This window comes from Lottia gigantea (assembly GCF_000327385.1).
Source record: "Lottia gigantea unplaced genomic scaffold LOTGIsca_77, whole genome shotgun sequence".
Lineage (NCBI taxonomy): Eukaryota > Metazoa > Mollusca > Gastropoda > Lottiidae > Lottia > Lottia gigantea.
Genome location: NW_008710566.1, coordinates 90,037 through 103,947, shown reverse-complemented (window position 1 = coordinate 103,947; position 13,911 = coordinate 90,037). Strand labels below are relative to the sequence as shown.

Here is a 13,911-nt window from a genome sequence, read left to right as displayed (position 1 = left end):
ATATCAACAATATATTCAACTTCAACCCGTAAACCCCATATTTAAAAAAAAAAATGATGCGATTTTCGTACAGTTTTAGTAGTTCTGGAGACTTATTTGCATATATTCAAGGTCCATATCAATCTGCGGAAATGCCACATCTGTCCCTTTAAGACGCCTAAATGAAGTTGTCAAGTCACTATTACTGTGCATGATCATACAAGTATAAACAATCGCAAAGCCCAGTGTTGTTGTTCGTATACATCACCCACACGGAGATTCCACTGTTTTACTCTCCCTGAAGGATCGGAGTAATAGGTCTCTTGTTCCTGAAAATATACAACAAGTTGGCAAAATTGGTGGTTTACAGGCAGATCGACACGTCGAGCTTTGTTGAGAAATCTATCACCAAATAGATGTCATTAACAAGGTGGACTCTTCGACAGAACGCCGATTGCAAAAACCAGAATAAGCATTATCATCTATTTCTAGTACTTCTGAAGACTATTACACATATATATATATATTCAAGATTAAAATCGAACCCCAAAATAGCGAGTTTCCCTTTAGCTCAAAACACTATTATTGATTAGCTTAGCTAAACATTTCCCCTTTCTGAGACTAAAGTACGATTAGTCAAACGGATGGCGAATCTGTCCCTTTAAGGTGTGTGCACTTACTTCTTTTTGATTACCACCACAACTATTATAACAATTATAACTATCAGGACCACGGCTCCTAATACAGCCCCAATAACCCACAGTAAGTTATCTTCTGCAGTAGCTGGCTCAATATAGATGGTACAATTTGTGTCTGAAAGAAAATAAATTCTTTGAATGCGTCATCATTTATTTAAATCACACAATGGCCCGTGGCTAAAATTAGATACACATTATGTTTTTCAAGAACATGATATTTCTAATGCCTCTGGTAATGAAAGGGACACCTCATTCCCCCCGGAAAGAGTTCTTCAAAATCTATTCCTCCCAATTTCACTCGAAAAAATATATTCAACGATTAACTATGATTGAATATAAAATCATACTCCACATATCAAGATAGTTCAATGTGACCCTTGGGCCGACTGTTCATCCAGTTTGAATGACGTGAATTTCAGTCGTATATTGTTCGTCTCGGTCAGTAATCTTAGAGAACCAAGGTTTTTTTTGTGTACATCATTTATCATGCTGAACCTGCACTCCACCAAAATACGTCACGTGGTAGAATATGACAACAGCCGTAGAATCTTTCCCACTTTCTCCCTGGCAATAACTCTTCTTTTGAAGAACAAGTTATGATGCTTCCGATTTTTGGTTTAGTTTTAAATTTTAGCATATATTTCCATTTGCCAAATATTATTTTCTATTGACAAACAGTCTTATTCCTAGGACTGTTTGAAATACCAATATGGTAGTGTTTTGATCTTAAAGCTATCATGATATGAAAATCTTTTTTTTTTTAACGAATCCATTAATTTTCAAACTGATTGTTGTAGTGAAGTTAACCTACCAGCGGTGGATTTAATCCAAATAGGTTCGCCATTTTTAATATCACAGGTGAAACAATCGCTCCGACTTAGTTTCTGATCTTTCTTGTAACATTGACCCTCGGAATAACATCCCTGTTGGATACAAATACAAAAATAGCTAAGTTAGACAGATAACTTGGTGGAACAGTGGTTCAACTAAAACTCAGTGGTTCAACTAAAACTCAGTGGTTCAACTAAAACTCAGTGGTTCAACTACCATATGAACTGACTGAACCAAGTCCACGGGCAGACGTTTAAAAAGAATGGCAGATATGATTTCGCGCAAATAGTTTCAGCAGAGACACCCATATATTCGAGACTAACAAAAGGCATTTTGAAGTTAGAAGCCAACTCATTTGAGAGGGCCTGAGATGGATTTTAGCATTAAGAGGGCTTCACTTCAAAAATAAGACCAGTCCCAAGGAGAGGGCCATAGCACGAACAAGCATTAAGTAGATTACTAACTGTATATGTACAGGAAACGGAAGTAGAATTGACGTCACACTCATGACAGTCAACATGGCGGGCTATTATCAGGTTACTTTCGCTGTATGAACCGCCATTGCTGACAGACACTTCGTATACTGTAACCTCTTCCATTTCCGGGTCACCAGCCGCCCTCTTCCTTCGTCTGGAGGGTGGCAACGGACACGAAACTTCTCCAATTGATATTATAGTGGCATCTATAGTCATGCTGTCTTTGTCAGTTATATTCCCGTTAGGCATCAACTGGAAAATAGAAGTAATAATGTAAGGTATGGTACCTCTTAGGATGACAAAAAAATTGAAATTTGTAATCGTGGCCAAATGAATCTTCTTCATCAGTGGACTTACCTGGTGTCATAACTATACAACAGAATCCCTCTATAATACAATAAATCCATAAAACTAAGTATCAATACATTAAACTAAGTATTGTATTTTGGAAACAATATATTTAATGCATACTCGGTACAGCAAATGGACTGCCGTATGCCTTGAAGACACAAAGATATCTTCCATCCGCAGCGCGACCTGTGCTTTCGGAAGTCCCACCCATGAAAAAAAACGTAGATAGGTCAACTAACCGTTTTCGATATAACTTTACATTTAGCAGAGCCGCCCTCAATGAAGGGGCCACCAGAAACTGATATTGCCGTACAACTACCCAAATCACATTCTCCCTCGCCGTCTCCGTACTCTACCACCCCAATTGGAGGTTCCTTTAGATCAATTGAACAGTCGTCGGAGTCAAAATCTGCATCGCAAACACATGTGCCTAGAAAATCAAATGGACGCTATGAGTCAATACTGATAAGCAAAACTTAATAAATCAAAACTAGACCAAACTTTCGTTCCAGTTTTTCATTAGGTTTTACTTTTAATACAGCCACTTCAGTTAGAATCTAAAGACGGCCTTCTTGAACATTCGTCAGTTTGATGATACCTCCAGCCAATCAAATTTCTGTCCTCTCCAGCGCTTGGATTTTATGAATCGAACAAAGGATGCATTCGGCGTCTAATGCTTCTATTAATTAGACTGATGTTCGTTAAAAGAACACTGACGTTATGGGTTTCTAGATTATGTGATTCCATGTATCCAAAATGGGTTTCTAGATTATGTGATACCATGTACCCAAAATGGGTTTCTAGATTATGTGATACCATGTACCCAAAATGGGTTTCTAGATTATGTGATACCATGTACCCAAAATGGGTTTCTAGATTATGTGATACCATGTACCCAAAATGGGTTTCTAGATTATGTGATACCCATGTACCCAAAATGGGTTTCTAGATTATGTGATACCCATGTACCCAAAATGGGTTTCTAGATTATGATTATGTGATACCCATGTACCCAAAATGGGTTTCTAGATTATGTGATACCCATGTACCCAAAAAGGGTTTCTAGATTATGTGATACCCATGTACCCAAAAGAACACTGACATTATGGGTTTCGAGATTATATGATACCCATGTACCCAAAAGGCAATGGGTGTTTTGGGTCTCCAAACAAGCACTAAATACACATAAACATTCAAGAATAAAAGACTGGTTATATATTCGACAACACACTGAAAGCAGTGCTACACGTTAAAATAGTCGCTGTTCCTGCAAATTCCCCTCATTGAACACTGCATGACATCGAAAGATTTCCGTTAGACACACGAAGAAAATTTGGGAGAATCAAACCCTCCCTTCCCCGAAATCCAATTCACCACTCACCGTTTTGGCAGGAACCATGTCCACTACATTCGAATGGACATGCGACATTTTTGATCTGATCCAATATGGAACCAGATCCATCTGTTGAGTTCTGTAAGGACGAATTCTGACCGACTTCTTTGAAACATTTGTTTTTGATGGTTTCAATGGCAGTCAGAGCAAACGAAGTACTGCCTTCAAGCTGTAATAAATGAATGGCTGATATTAAAATGTGGAATGAAGGCAAGAGTGAAGGGGCCGAACGAATTACGCCTTCTTTTTTTTAAAGGGAGAGCTACGCCATTTCTTTTAACCAATCGTAGCTAAGTCTCAGAAAAGGGAATTATTTCGCTAAACCAATCAGTAATAGTGTTCACAGCTCACCGTCAAAATTTGTGTCTTCATATCCATGTGTGTCCAAAATTTTGAAGTTTGAACGTTAACAACATGAGTGCATGTATAAGCTATACATAGAAAATACATCGTTAGAAAGAGTGTGTTTTATTCCTAGTTTGAGATATTTTTGAAGAAATTATGCGATTTTCATACATTTCTAGTACTTCAGAAGACTATTTACTAATATTCAAATCACTCCTTCCCCCTCCACCCGCAAATGACGCACTGTACCTTTAATTTGAGAGTGTTAAATTATACGGATGGTTACAGGTGAGCTCTACCAGCTGACAAGTCGAATAATAAGGCAAATTAACAAAATCTCATTGCTTGCAAACAAAAAAACAAAATACCTTAATGTCCACTATGCAATTATTTTTGGGACTTTCCAAATCGACCCCTGGAACATCTTTACAAGCTTGAACAGCACTAGAGTTGGTGAATAAATTGTCACAATAAGCAGTGGCCGTGGCTTCGGTCCAGTTACCAGCGTACTCATCAGCAGCAGCAGCCTTGAAAAAACGTAGAGGAAAGAAAATGAAATGCAGTTTACGTCCTGTAATACTGTTCTGCGCCTGTTTGGACACAAGGCCACTGAAGGTAGAAGACTGTGTATCCATGCAGTCGTTTTACTTGACTAGATTGCTGTTCAACGCACGGAAACTAACGAATATTGGCGAAGGACGAGCCGAATAGAGATTGGGGGCAGAAGACATGCAGTGTATCCAGTCGTTTTACATGGGGACTAGAATGCTTTTCAACTCAAGGAGACAAACGAACATTAGCGAAGGTCGAGCCAAATGGAGATTGGGGGCACAAGACAGTGTATCTAGTCGTTTTACATGGGGACTAGAATGCTGTTCAACTCAAGGAGACAAACGAACATTGGCGAAGGTCGAGCCAAATGGAGATTGGGGGCAAAAGACAGTGTATCCAGTCGTTTTACATTGGGACTAGAATGTTGTTTGGCGAAGGTCGAGCCGAATGGAGAAAGAACCATCTTGAAATCATTCGGATTATACACCCCTCTCCCCTAAAATGATTTTCTAACCTACCCTTTTTACAATTGTATGTTGTATATTTTTTTGTTCAGTTTTCTTTACGGCTTGCTGTATCGATCGTTTCTTCCTATTTAGTGAACTGGGTTTGATCTTGCAATCGTCGACTTTTCGCGCTCGGCCAAAATAAAAGGTACAATCGGAAGAGTCAACCTTGTCGCACACCACTTGACTTTGTCCACTCGGATCCTTCGCACATTTACACTGGAAAATTGAGTTTCCAATTGAATCTAGGTTCTTTCTGTCGTCTTCCGAGAAAAGATCCAAAACGTCACCCTTGACACTACAACATAGAGAGCAACAAAATAAAATGATGATGATGATTATTATTATTATAGACAAAGAACAATACTATAAGATGATGATGATGATGATGATGATGATCGATGATTGTCGTCTGCTTTAAACTTATGGGATGGAATTCTTCTGAAAGTTAAATTCTGCTGTCAAAATCAATGTTTTCCATATTCAGTACGGTGTCGGCTTTTTACCCTATCGTCTATATATAAAATATGTACTGTACCTCCAAGACTCGGAGTAGTCATACATTCCATACCACCTGTACAACGCTTCTTCCGTCCCATTCCGATGAAAAAATCCTGGATCCCCGACTCGACCACACAGCCCATCGGCATTATTTACGTCGCCCTCGGAGGGATACACGTAGAGGTTTAAGAATTTAAAATACGTGTACAGATTGGTTTTCACGACCGTACCACTTGGTAATGTTATCTACAATACAGAAAATACATGCATTTTTTGTTATATAAGCTCTAGTTTCACTCTGATCATCGTGTCGAACTAGCTAGTAGATAGCGTGACATACTGGTAGTTTTTTATGGTCGGAATAGGATTAGAACCTATCAAACTATCGTGTCGAACTAGCTAGTAGATAGCGTGACATACTGGTAGTTTTTTATGGTCGGAATAGGATTAGAACCTATCAAACTATCGTGTCCAACTAGCTAGTAGATAGCGTGACATACTGGTAGTTTTGTATGGTCGGAATAGGATTAGAACCTATCAAACGATCGTGTCCAACTAGCTAGTAGATTGCGTGACATACTGGTAGTTTTGTATGGTCGGAATAGGATTAGAACCTATCAAGCTATCTTGTCCAACTAGCTAGTAGATTGCGTGACATACTGGTAGTTTTGTATGGTCGGAATAGGATTAGAACCTATCAAGCTATCGTGTCCAACTAGCTAGTAGATTGCGTGACATACTGGTAGTTTTGTATGGTCGGAATAGGATTAGAACTTATCAAACTATCGTGTCGCACTAGCTAGTAGATTGCGTGACATACTGGTAGTTTTTTATGATCGGAATAGGATTAGAACCTATCAAACTATCGTGTCCAACTATCTAGTAGATTGCGTGATATACTGGTAGCTTTGTATGGTCGGAATAGGATTAGAACCTATCAAACTATCGTGTCGAACTAGCTAGTAGATTGCGTGACATACTGGTAGTTTTGTATGGTCGGAATAGGATTGGAACCTATCAAACTATCGTGTCGAACTAGCTAGTAGATTGCGTGATATACTGGTAGTTTTGTATGGTCGGAATAGGATTAGAACCTATCAAACTATCGTGTCCAACTAGCTAGTAGATTGCGTGACATACTGGTAGGTTTGTATGGTCGGAATAGGATTAGAACCTATCAAACTATCGTGTCGAACTACCTAGTAGATTGCGTGACATACTGGTAGTTTTTTATGGTCGGAATAGGATTAGAACCTATCAAACTATCGTGTCCAACTAGCTAGTAGATAGCGTGACATACTGGTAGTTTTCTATGGTCGGAATAGGATTATAACCTATCAAACTATCGTGTCGAAGTAGCTAGTAGATAGCGTGGCATACTGGTAGTTTTGTATGGTCGGAATAGGATTAGAACCTATCAAGCTATCGTGTCCAACTAGCTAGTAGATTGCGTGACATACTGGTAGTTTTTTTATGGTCGGAATAGGATTAGAACCTATCAAGCTATCGTGGACTGTGGACACGATAGTTTGATAGGTTGTATTCCTATTCTGATTATAGAAAACTACCATTGTACAATCTCTTAGTTTTAGCTCGCTGTAATGTGATTAGGTGATATATATTGAAGTAATATTACCGAGTACTGCGAGCCTAGTCGCACCACATTAATGAGGCCACTTCTGGTCGGATCACATTGGGCGTACTTGATTCTCCAGTATCTTCTTGGAGAACACTTATCCATAATGTAAACTTCTTTACCGGCTCGTATGGCCAGACCACAAATACAATATGGAGGACCACCATTCGCTCTCCAACTAAAACATGGCTCTGTTTTGACCTGGATCTGTAAAATATTATCAACGGTTATGGCAAAATGCAGTCTCTATTGTTTTCGCAGCTTTCAGCTTACCGATGCGGTCGGAAGATCATGAAATTAAATTAAATGAATGGAGTTTTAACGTCCTACACGTCTGCACCTATTTGGGCTAATGAAGACGTCAACGCCATGCAGAGTGCAATGAGGGAAATTATGCCAGGACAGTGAAAACGCGAGAAAAAGTTCCATAATTTTTTTTTAATTCTGAAACTATCGCACTCAAACCACTAAGTAATGTAAACATATTGCATTCCCAAGGCGCGTTTCTAATAAAATCTATGGGCTGGGTGCATTTCCCTTTTATTGCGTTCATGGAGATGCTACGACGCTTGCCGTACGACTTCTGTTGCCTTCTATACGCTAATACACGCTTAGCATCTCAGTAAAGACGCCTTTCCGGTGTGACAGGGCTATAATGAAAACGGTGTCTAGTTCTCGACGGTCGCATTTTATCACAGGGGGGATAGCATAGCACGTGGTTAAGACGCACCAATACCCCCCTTCACGATAAAATTAGACGCCCATATCACATGACCAATGCGAAAGGAAAAAGTAAACTAGTTTTTGATGGAGTGTGAACTTTATAAAGTGTGGACTATATTATTTTTATAAGTGAAATTAGAACGCCGAGATCATCCCGTGCCTATTTTCTTAGCAATGCAATGGTGATCCTGTTGCATCGGTAAGTTATTTTATCGATTTCTTGTATTATGTAATAGAAAAACTTGGTTTGGGGCGTTCGATATTTGCTGCGTTCGTCTCAGATGAGTTCTTGAATTGAAGTGAGGCGCACTTTTTAAAGCATGAATCAAACGCTTACCTCTTGCTTCCATTCCTTGTTCTCATAAAGAGTATATTGCCCGAAATACTGATGCTCGTAATAACTGAAATATGAACAGTAATTTTGTAAACTAGCATTTCCCACCACGCCCCTTTTTAATGAGTCCCATTAATAAATAGCCTACAAAGGTGGGGTTTAAATCCCAACCGCCCCTACCGCTAATAGGAATTTGCGCTAAAATAATTTGGCAGAATGTTTGGTGACGGCAATATTATGGAATCCAGATTTTTTAAAAATGAAACGAAACAGACAAGCATTTATTGATTTGTTATTTTTTTTTTCTAAATTCCGTAATATTGACATGACCAAAAATTTTGCCGAACTGAAAATGTTTTGTTTCGTTGTATGAAATCTGAGATCCTTTACTAATCTAATTTTTATTAGCGGTTGGGGCGATAGGGCGGTTTGGATTTAAAACCCACCGGACAACTTAAATGCATTAGAAAAAGTGCAGTACATTCACTGGTAAAACTATTCCCGTTTCTCAAAACATCTGTCGTAATGGTGGAATTTTACCATGAGAAATAAATATTATATAAACAATTAAAACCAAAACAAGTAAAAGGTTTTGAATAGCAGGTAAACAGGCATATTATACTTACTCGTGTTCAAAAGTCCTCATATGGGGATCACAAACCGCATAACAATATTTTCCTTGTGTCTGAGACGTACTCTGTGTTACACTAACCTGCAACAACATGAAACTCGTTATACATTCGACAACTTTCGGTAATTTCCGGTAGAACACTCATGGAACTTTCACGATGGGCCATTTATGAAAGGGATAGGCTGACCACTCGTTTGACAAATCGTACCATAGTCTCAGAAACAGGAATTTCTTTGCTTATCTAATCAGTGATAGTGTTCACAGCTACCACAGGCGAAATTTGGGCCTTAAAATCCACGTGTGTCCAGAATTTTCCACGTTTGAAAGTTAAAAAGACGAGTTGTCTTTTCTTGAGACTTTGTCATGTTATATAGAAAAGACATAGAAAGCTAAATTCTGGGTTTGAGACTATTTACATGTATTCAAGATCAAAATCAACCCTTCAAAATGGCGAATCTGTCCCTATTATTATAAGGGCCACTGTATCAAAAAAAGAGAGTGGCATATAGTATAGCCGGGGTGCCACTGTCGAAAGAGGGAAGAGAGTCGCTTATAAAAGCAGCACAGGCGTTTCTATGCCCGCCCCCCCCCTCCCAAAGAGCCCCACTTATTGAAAGGCAAACGATACCTGTTGGCCCCCTTTAAAAGTTGTGACGCCCTATTCACTATCGAAAGGAGGCATTTTTCTCCCGAGTTTGTTGTCCATTGCGTTCGATGTGCCAGTGTCTGAAATTAGTTTGCATCGATGTACATTCTTCTGCCGAAGACAGTTGGGCTACGACTTTGCCAGGCGCATAGATATTAGATTCATATAATAATACAAAAACGAAAGCCTTACTTGAACAGTGCCCAAATTATACTCCTGCCACATAGTGTGCGACGAGAAACCGGATTGCGTCTGTAGTTTGATGGTATTAAGATTGGTCCGGGTGCCGTACCGGTAGGCCAATCCTGATGTTACCGACAAGTTGAACGGTTTGTTCCATTCGTCTGCTTTGAGTTGCACCTGACATTCGGAGAAGGTAGTAGTTGGTTTGTAACAAGAACTAGAGTAATCTTTATTGTAAATATTGATCCCTAAGGAACACGTCTCTCCTGATTTACATCCAATAGGGGCAGTAGCCTGAAGGGTGATGTTGCTCTTTCCGCCATCGCTTACAGATACGTCTGTGGACAGGATCTAAAATGACATAGAATAGCATCAGTGGGGGCGTCAGCCTCTTGAGACTGAGGGTACAAATAGGGGGAAGACTGACTTAACTAGGGGCCAACTAACCATCTGAGGCTGAATTCAAAAGGCGACAACTTATTGGAGGCGTCATAGGCGTAAGTCTCTCAGGGAGCGCCTGAGAGGGTTCTCTCAATAAAATTTTGGAGAAACTGGAACGATACGGTGCATTCTGACACAAATTTTGAGGCAAAAGCGTATACGAATCTATTTTTTAAGTACAATTCGGGGTGTTCCTCAATCCTTAAATAATTACTTACCTCTATGCCGACGAATTTCTGGGGGCTCGTCGTCTCGGAACTATAGGTGCCATCTTCAGTGTAGGCGACTTGGTAGGCACAACGTATCTGAAAAATAACCATATGTTGTAAAATCCACTTCTAGTGAGTTTGCTTACTTGGTCCTGATTATGGAATTAGTATCCAAAACAGTTGTTTGCTTGCTTACCTTTGGTTTAGGGTTCGAACCAGTCATACAATTTTTCTCCTATTTGTGATTCAAGTTGGGTTCTGGGGTATATGAATAAACCCACGTGACGTGGACGTGAATGTGGTGGCTCAACTAGATGAGAGGGGGCCGTGGACTGAAGACGGTTGGGGCTCCTCCCCCGGGAATTTTTTAACTAATAAAATTTGAGTATGTTATCTTTAAAATGTTTAATTGGCAACTCCATTAGCAAGTTACTTAAAAACTTTTGTGTCATATAGTGAGTTGAAGTATAATCCAGGTTAGCACTTATCTTGTTAACCCTTTCAATATCGGTGATTAGATTTCAACCGAGTTCAATATATCTACTTTTGTATTTGCATGCGCACAATCCGATGAAAGCGCTGCATTTACAAACTTCTATTAACAAGAAAGGTGGCTATTGCCGTCGAGGTATTAGACGCAGTAGCTTGACATTGTTAAGATGGCAGACTTCTTGACAAAAATTTGATAATTTACCTGAAAGCCTGCCGTTGTTTCAGTAAGGCTGGTTTCCAATAATTTTGACTTCTCTCTGACGTCGGAATTGAATGGCCCCAATGGCGTCATCACGCTGTCGGCGATCTGCCAAATGACTTTGTACCACAAACTTTCATTGGACAAGGCAAATTTACAATAAAATGTCATCTTACCGCCAGTGAGCTTGTCGGCAATCTCTACTTCCACTGAAGTATCATAAATTGCGCTAGCTGAAATATTAAAAGATATATGGGTCGTTTTGATTTATCAAGAGTTTAGGTTTCCTAGGTCTGGCCCATAATCCAACTTTATTCTCGTGTATAGGGAATACGGTTGTGTAATCGTGCGTCAATGGTTTGTTTCTCCAATAAGCAATTACGTTCTTCGAATACAGAAAATGTATTTAAATGCGGTCTCTTCTGAATTAAATGTCGGGTTGAAGGGAACTTTGAGCTAATTCGACACTGAACTTTAATCGGGGGCTTAATCGTGTAATATGTCAGAAATGAAATAGAATAGGCTGCTATCCCGGAAAAAATTTCCCCATTGCGCACTGTAAAGATAAGATGTAACACTCCACCTTATTTCATTTTGGATACTCACGTAGGGTAGTTGTTGTTAATGTGCTAGTGGTTGTTTCATTATCTGAAGAAAAAAAAAAGAATTTATAGGACATAGTAGAATAAGACTGGAACTCAAACTCAACATGTCGTCATTACATTTTATATGGAAACTGACATGAACACCATTTAACCGACATTAATACCACTACGTCCGACAAAACCGGTCGATTTTTCTAGAGGAGGTAATTGTTTCAACTAAACCTTAAAATCACATGTGTATGTTTTTTTTTTTATTGGCTGCTTTATTTTATGCAGCTTCAAGAAAACCCGATATGAAAGCGTAAACTCTAATCAGCCAAACAGGACAAAAAAACTGATGATTGCACCCAAAGTCATACGAAACTACGTATGGTGGAAATAACAAACACGAACGTAGTTCACAGCCATTTTGATTACTGTCTCGACTTAATAACTAAATTTTTTAAAAAGGCTATAAAATTTCAATAAAGCCTTCAAATCACATTTAAAGCCATTTCTAAATCTTTAAATGTGACTTGAAGGATTGGTTGAAATATTATAACCTTTTTAAAAATTCGACTTATTAAGTCGAGGTAGAGATTCAAAATGGTGGTGAACTACGTTCGTATGTGTTATTTACATGTAAGAACCATACGTAGTTTCGAATGCACCCTATATATCAGAGTCACAATCGATTTACCAGTTAGTTTTTGGTACTCATTCGTCAATTCGCGAGTGGTCAACTAACTTCGCGCTCTTATTCTGGTAACTAGGTCAGACGCTTAGTTTCGGGAAATATTAATAGATAGATGCAATTGCACGGAAACTCACACATCCATTTTTAATTATAGATGAACATGGCGTCGGATTCTTAGTATAAAAAGTTATGCGGGAATGTTCAGTTCTATGCCAGATTCGGTCAAAATCTTAAAATCCAACTTATCTCAAGTGTAAATTGTTGAACGTTTGTGGAACGGGCCTCAGTCAAAAAATTGGACCGTTGATGAAAATAAAAATGTTTACACTCTTTAATATTAGAATGATAAGAAATATAAGCTAAGAGACTTACCATCCGAGCCTGATTCGGTGATAGCTGTAATAAATTGAAATTAAATTAATCAGATTGTTAACGGACATGGTGCGCCATTTTTGGGAGTTGATTTGGGCCTTGAATATGGTAAATAAAACAGTCTTCAGAAATACAAGAACTGCACGAAAATCGCATAATCCCTTCAAAAAAAAAACCTCTAACGATGGAAATTTCACTTTCTATATACTTTTTTATAATCTAAATCAATCAGGTATAGAAAGTTTAACGTAAAACTTCATTTAGCCAAATTTTAAGTCATAATTTGAATATAATGAAAAACTTACCATCTCCCCCGGACGTAGTTGTCTCGCCTGAAAAGACCAGTGTGTATTGATTATGGGAGGTTTTTATAATTTAAAAGGGGTTCGATTCCTGTCTAATTAAAATCAGATAACAATTTTGTTGCCTGATATTTTTCGTCTCCATTGTAATCTAACTAATCTTCTACCACAGTCTCGTTCTAATAAGATTATTTTTTTAAGGAAAACAAACTTTATGGACATACAATTACTACATTTATTGACTGCGACGTTTCAATGAGTGTTCTCTCACCGTTATCAAGCAAATAATACAATCATAAACTTTAGGCATATATATATAGAGAGCTAGTAATAACAACTAATAACAACTGGAAAAATAATTATATTTTTACTCAATCAAATGTGTAGGACCCGTTTTTTGATAGCGTGGCCTGGTTGTGGTATGTAATTATGTGTCAATGTTTGGTTTCAGCAATAAGCAAACAGGTTCTATGAGTTTTGAAAAGCTATTCAAATGCGACCCCTTCTGAATTAAATGTCGGGTCGAAGGGAACTTTGAGCTTATTGGACACTGAACTTTAATCGGGGGCTTAATCGTATAATATGTCAGAAATGAAATAGAATAGGCTGCTATCCCGGAAAAATTTCCCCATTTTAAAAATTCGACTTATTAAGTCGAGTAAGAGATTCAAAATGGTGGTGAACTACGTTCGTATGTGTTATTTACATGTAAGAACCATACGTAGTTTCGAATGCACCCTATATGTCAGTCACAATCGATTTATCAGTTAGTTTTTGGTACTCATTCGTCAATTCGCGAGTGGTCAACTAACTTCGTGCTCTTATTCTGT

General features: G+C 38.5%; 1 protein-coding gene across 1 annotated transcript in view; it reads right to left on the bottom strand.

The window, feature by feature from the left end:
- LOTGIDRAFT_236196 (hypothetical protein) overlaps window positions 1-13,911 on the bottom strand; it is a 16,216-nt gene continuing 2,305 nt past the window's right edge. Inside the window, exons 3-20 of the mRNA XM_009066472.1 lie at window positions 13,085-13,111; window positions 12,780-12,803; window positions 11,733-11,774; window positions 11,130-11,359; window positions 10,445-10,531; window positions 9,963-10,136; window positions 8,952-9,037; window positions 8,329-8,392; window positions 7,269-7,475; window positions 5,670-5,878; window positions 5,144-5,429; window positions 4,442-4,600; window positions 3,717-3,897; window positions 2,575-2,765; window positions 1,973-2,236; window positions 1,489-1,600; window positions 660-792; window positions 1-308 (exon numbers count right to left, since the gene is read on the bottom strand). Coding sequence (XP_009064720.1) covers window positions 269-308; window positions 660-792; window positions 1,489-1,600; window positions 1,973-2,236; window positions 2,575-2,765; window positions 3,717-3,897; window positions 4,442-4,600; window positions 5,144-5,429; window positions 5,670-5,878; window positions 7,269-7,475; window positions 8,329-8,392; window positions 8,952-9,037; window positions 9,963-10,136; window positions 10,445-10,531; window positions 11,130-11,359; window positions 11,733-11,774; window positions 12,780-12,803; window positions 13,085-13,111 — 2,516 coding nt within the window. The 3' untranslated portion in view covers window positions 1-268. The remainder of the gene's footprint in view (window positions 309-659; window positions 793-1,488; window positions 1,601-1,972; window positions 2,237-2,574; window positions 2,766-3,716; window positions 3,898-4,441; window positions 4,601-5,143; window positions 5,430-5,669; window positions 5,879-7,268; window positions 7,476-8,328; window positions 8,393-8,951; window positions 9,038-9,962; window positions 10,137-10,444; window positions 10,532-11,129; window positions 11,360-11,732; window positions 11,775-12,779; window positions 12,804-13,084; window positions 13,112-13,911) is intronic.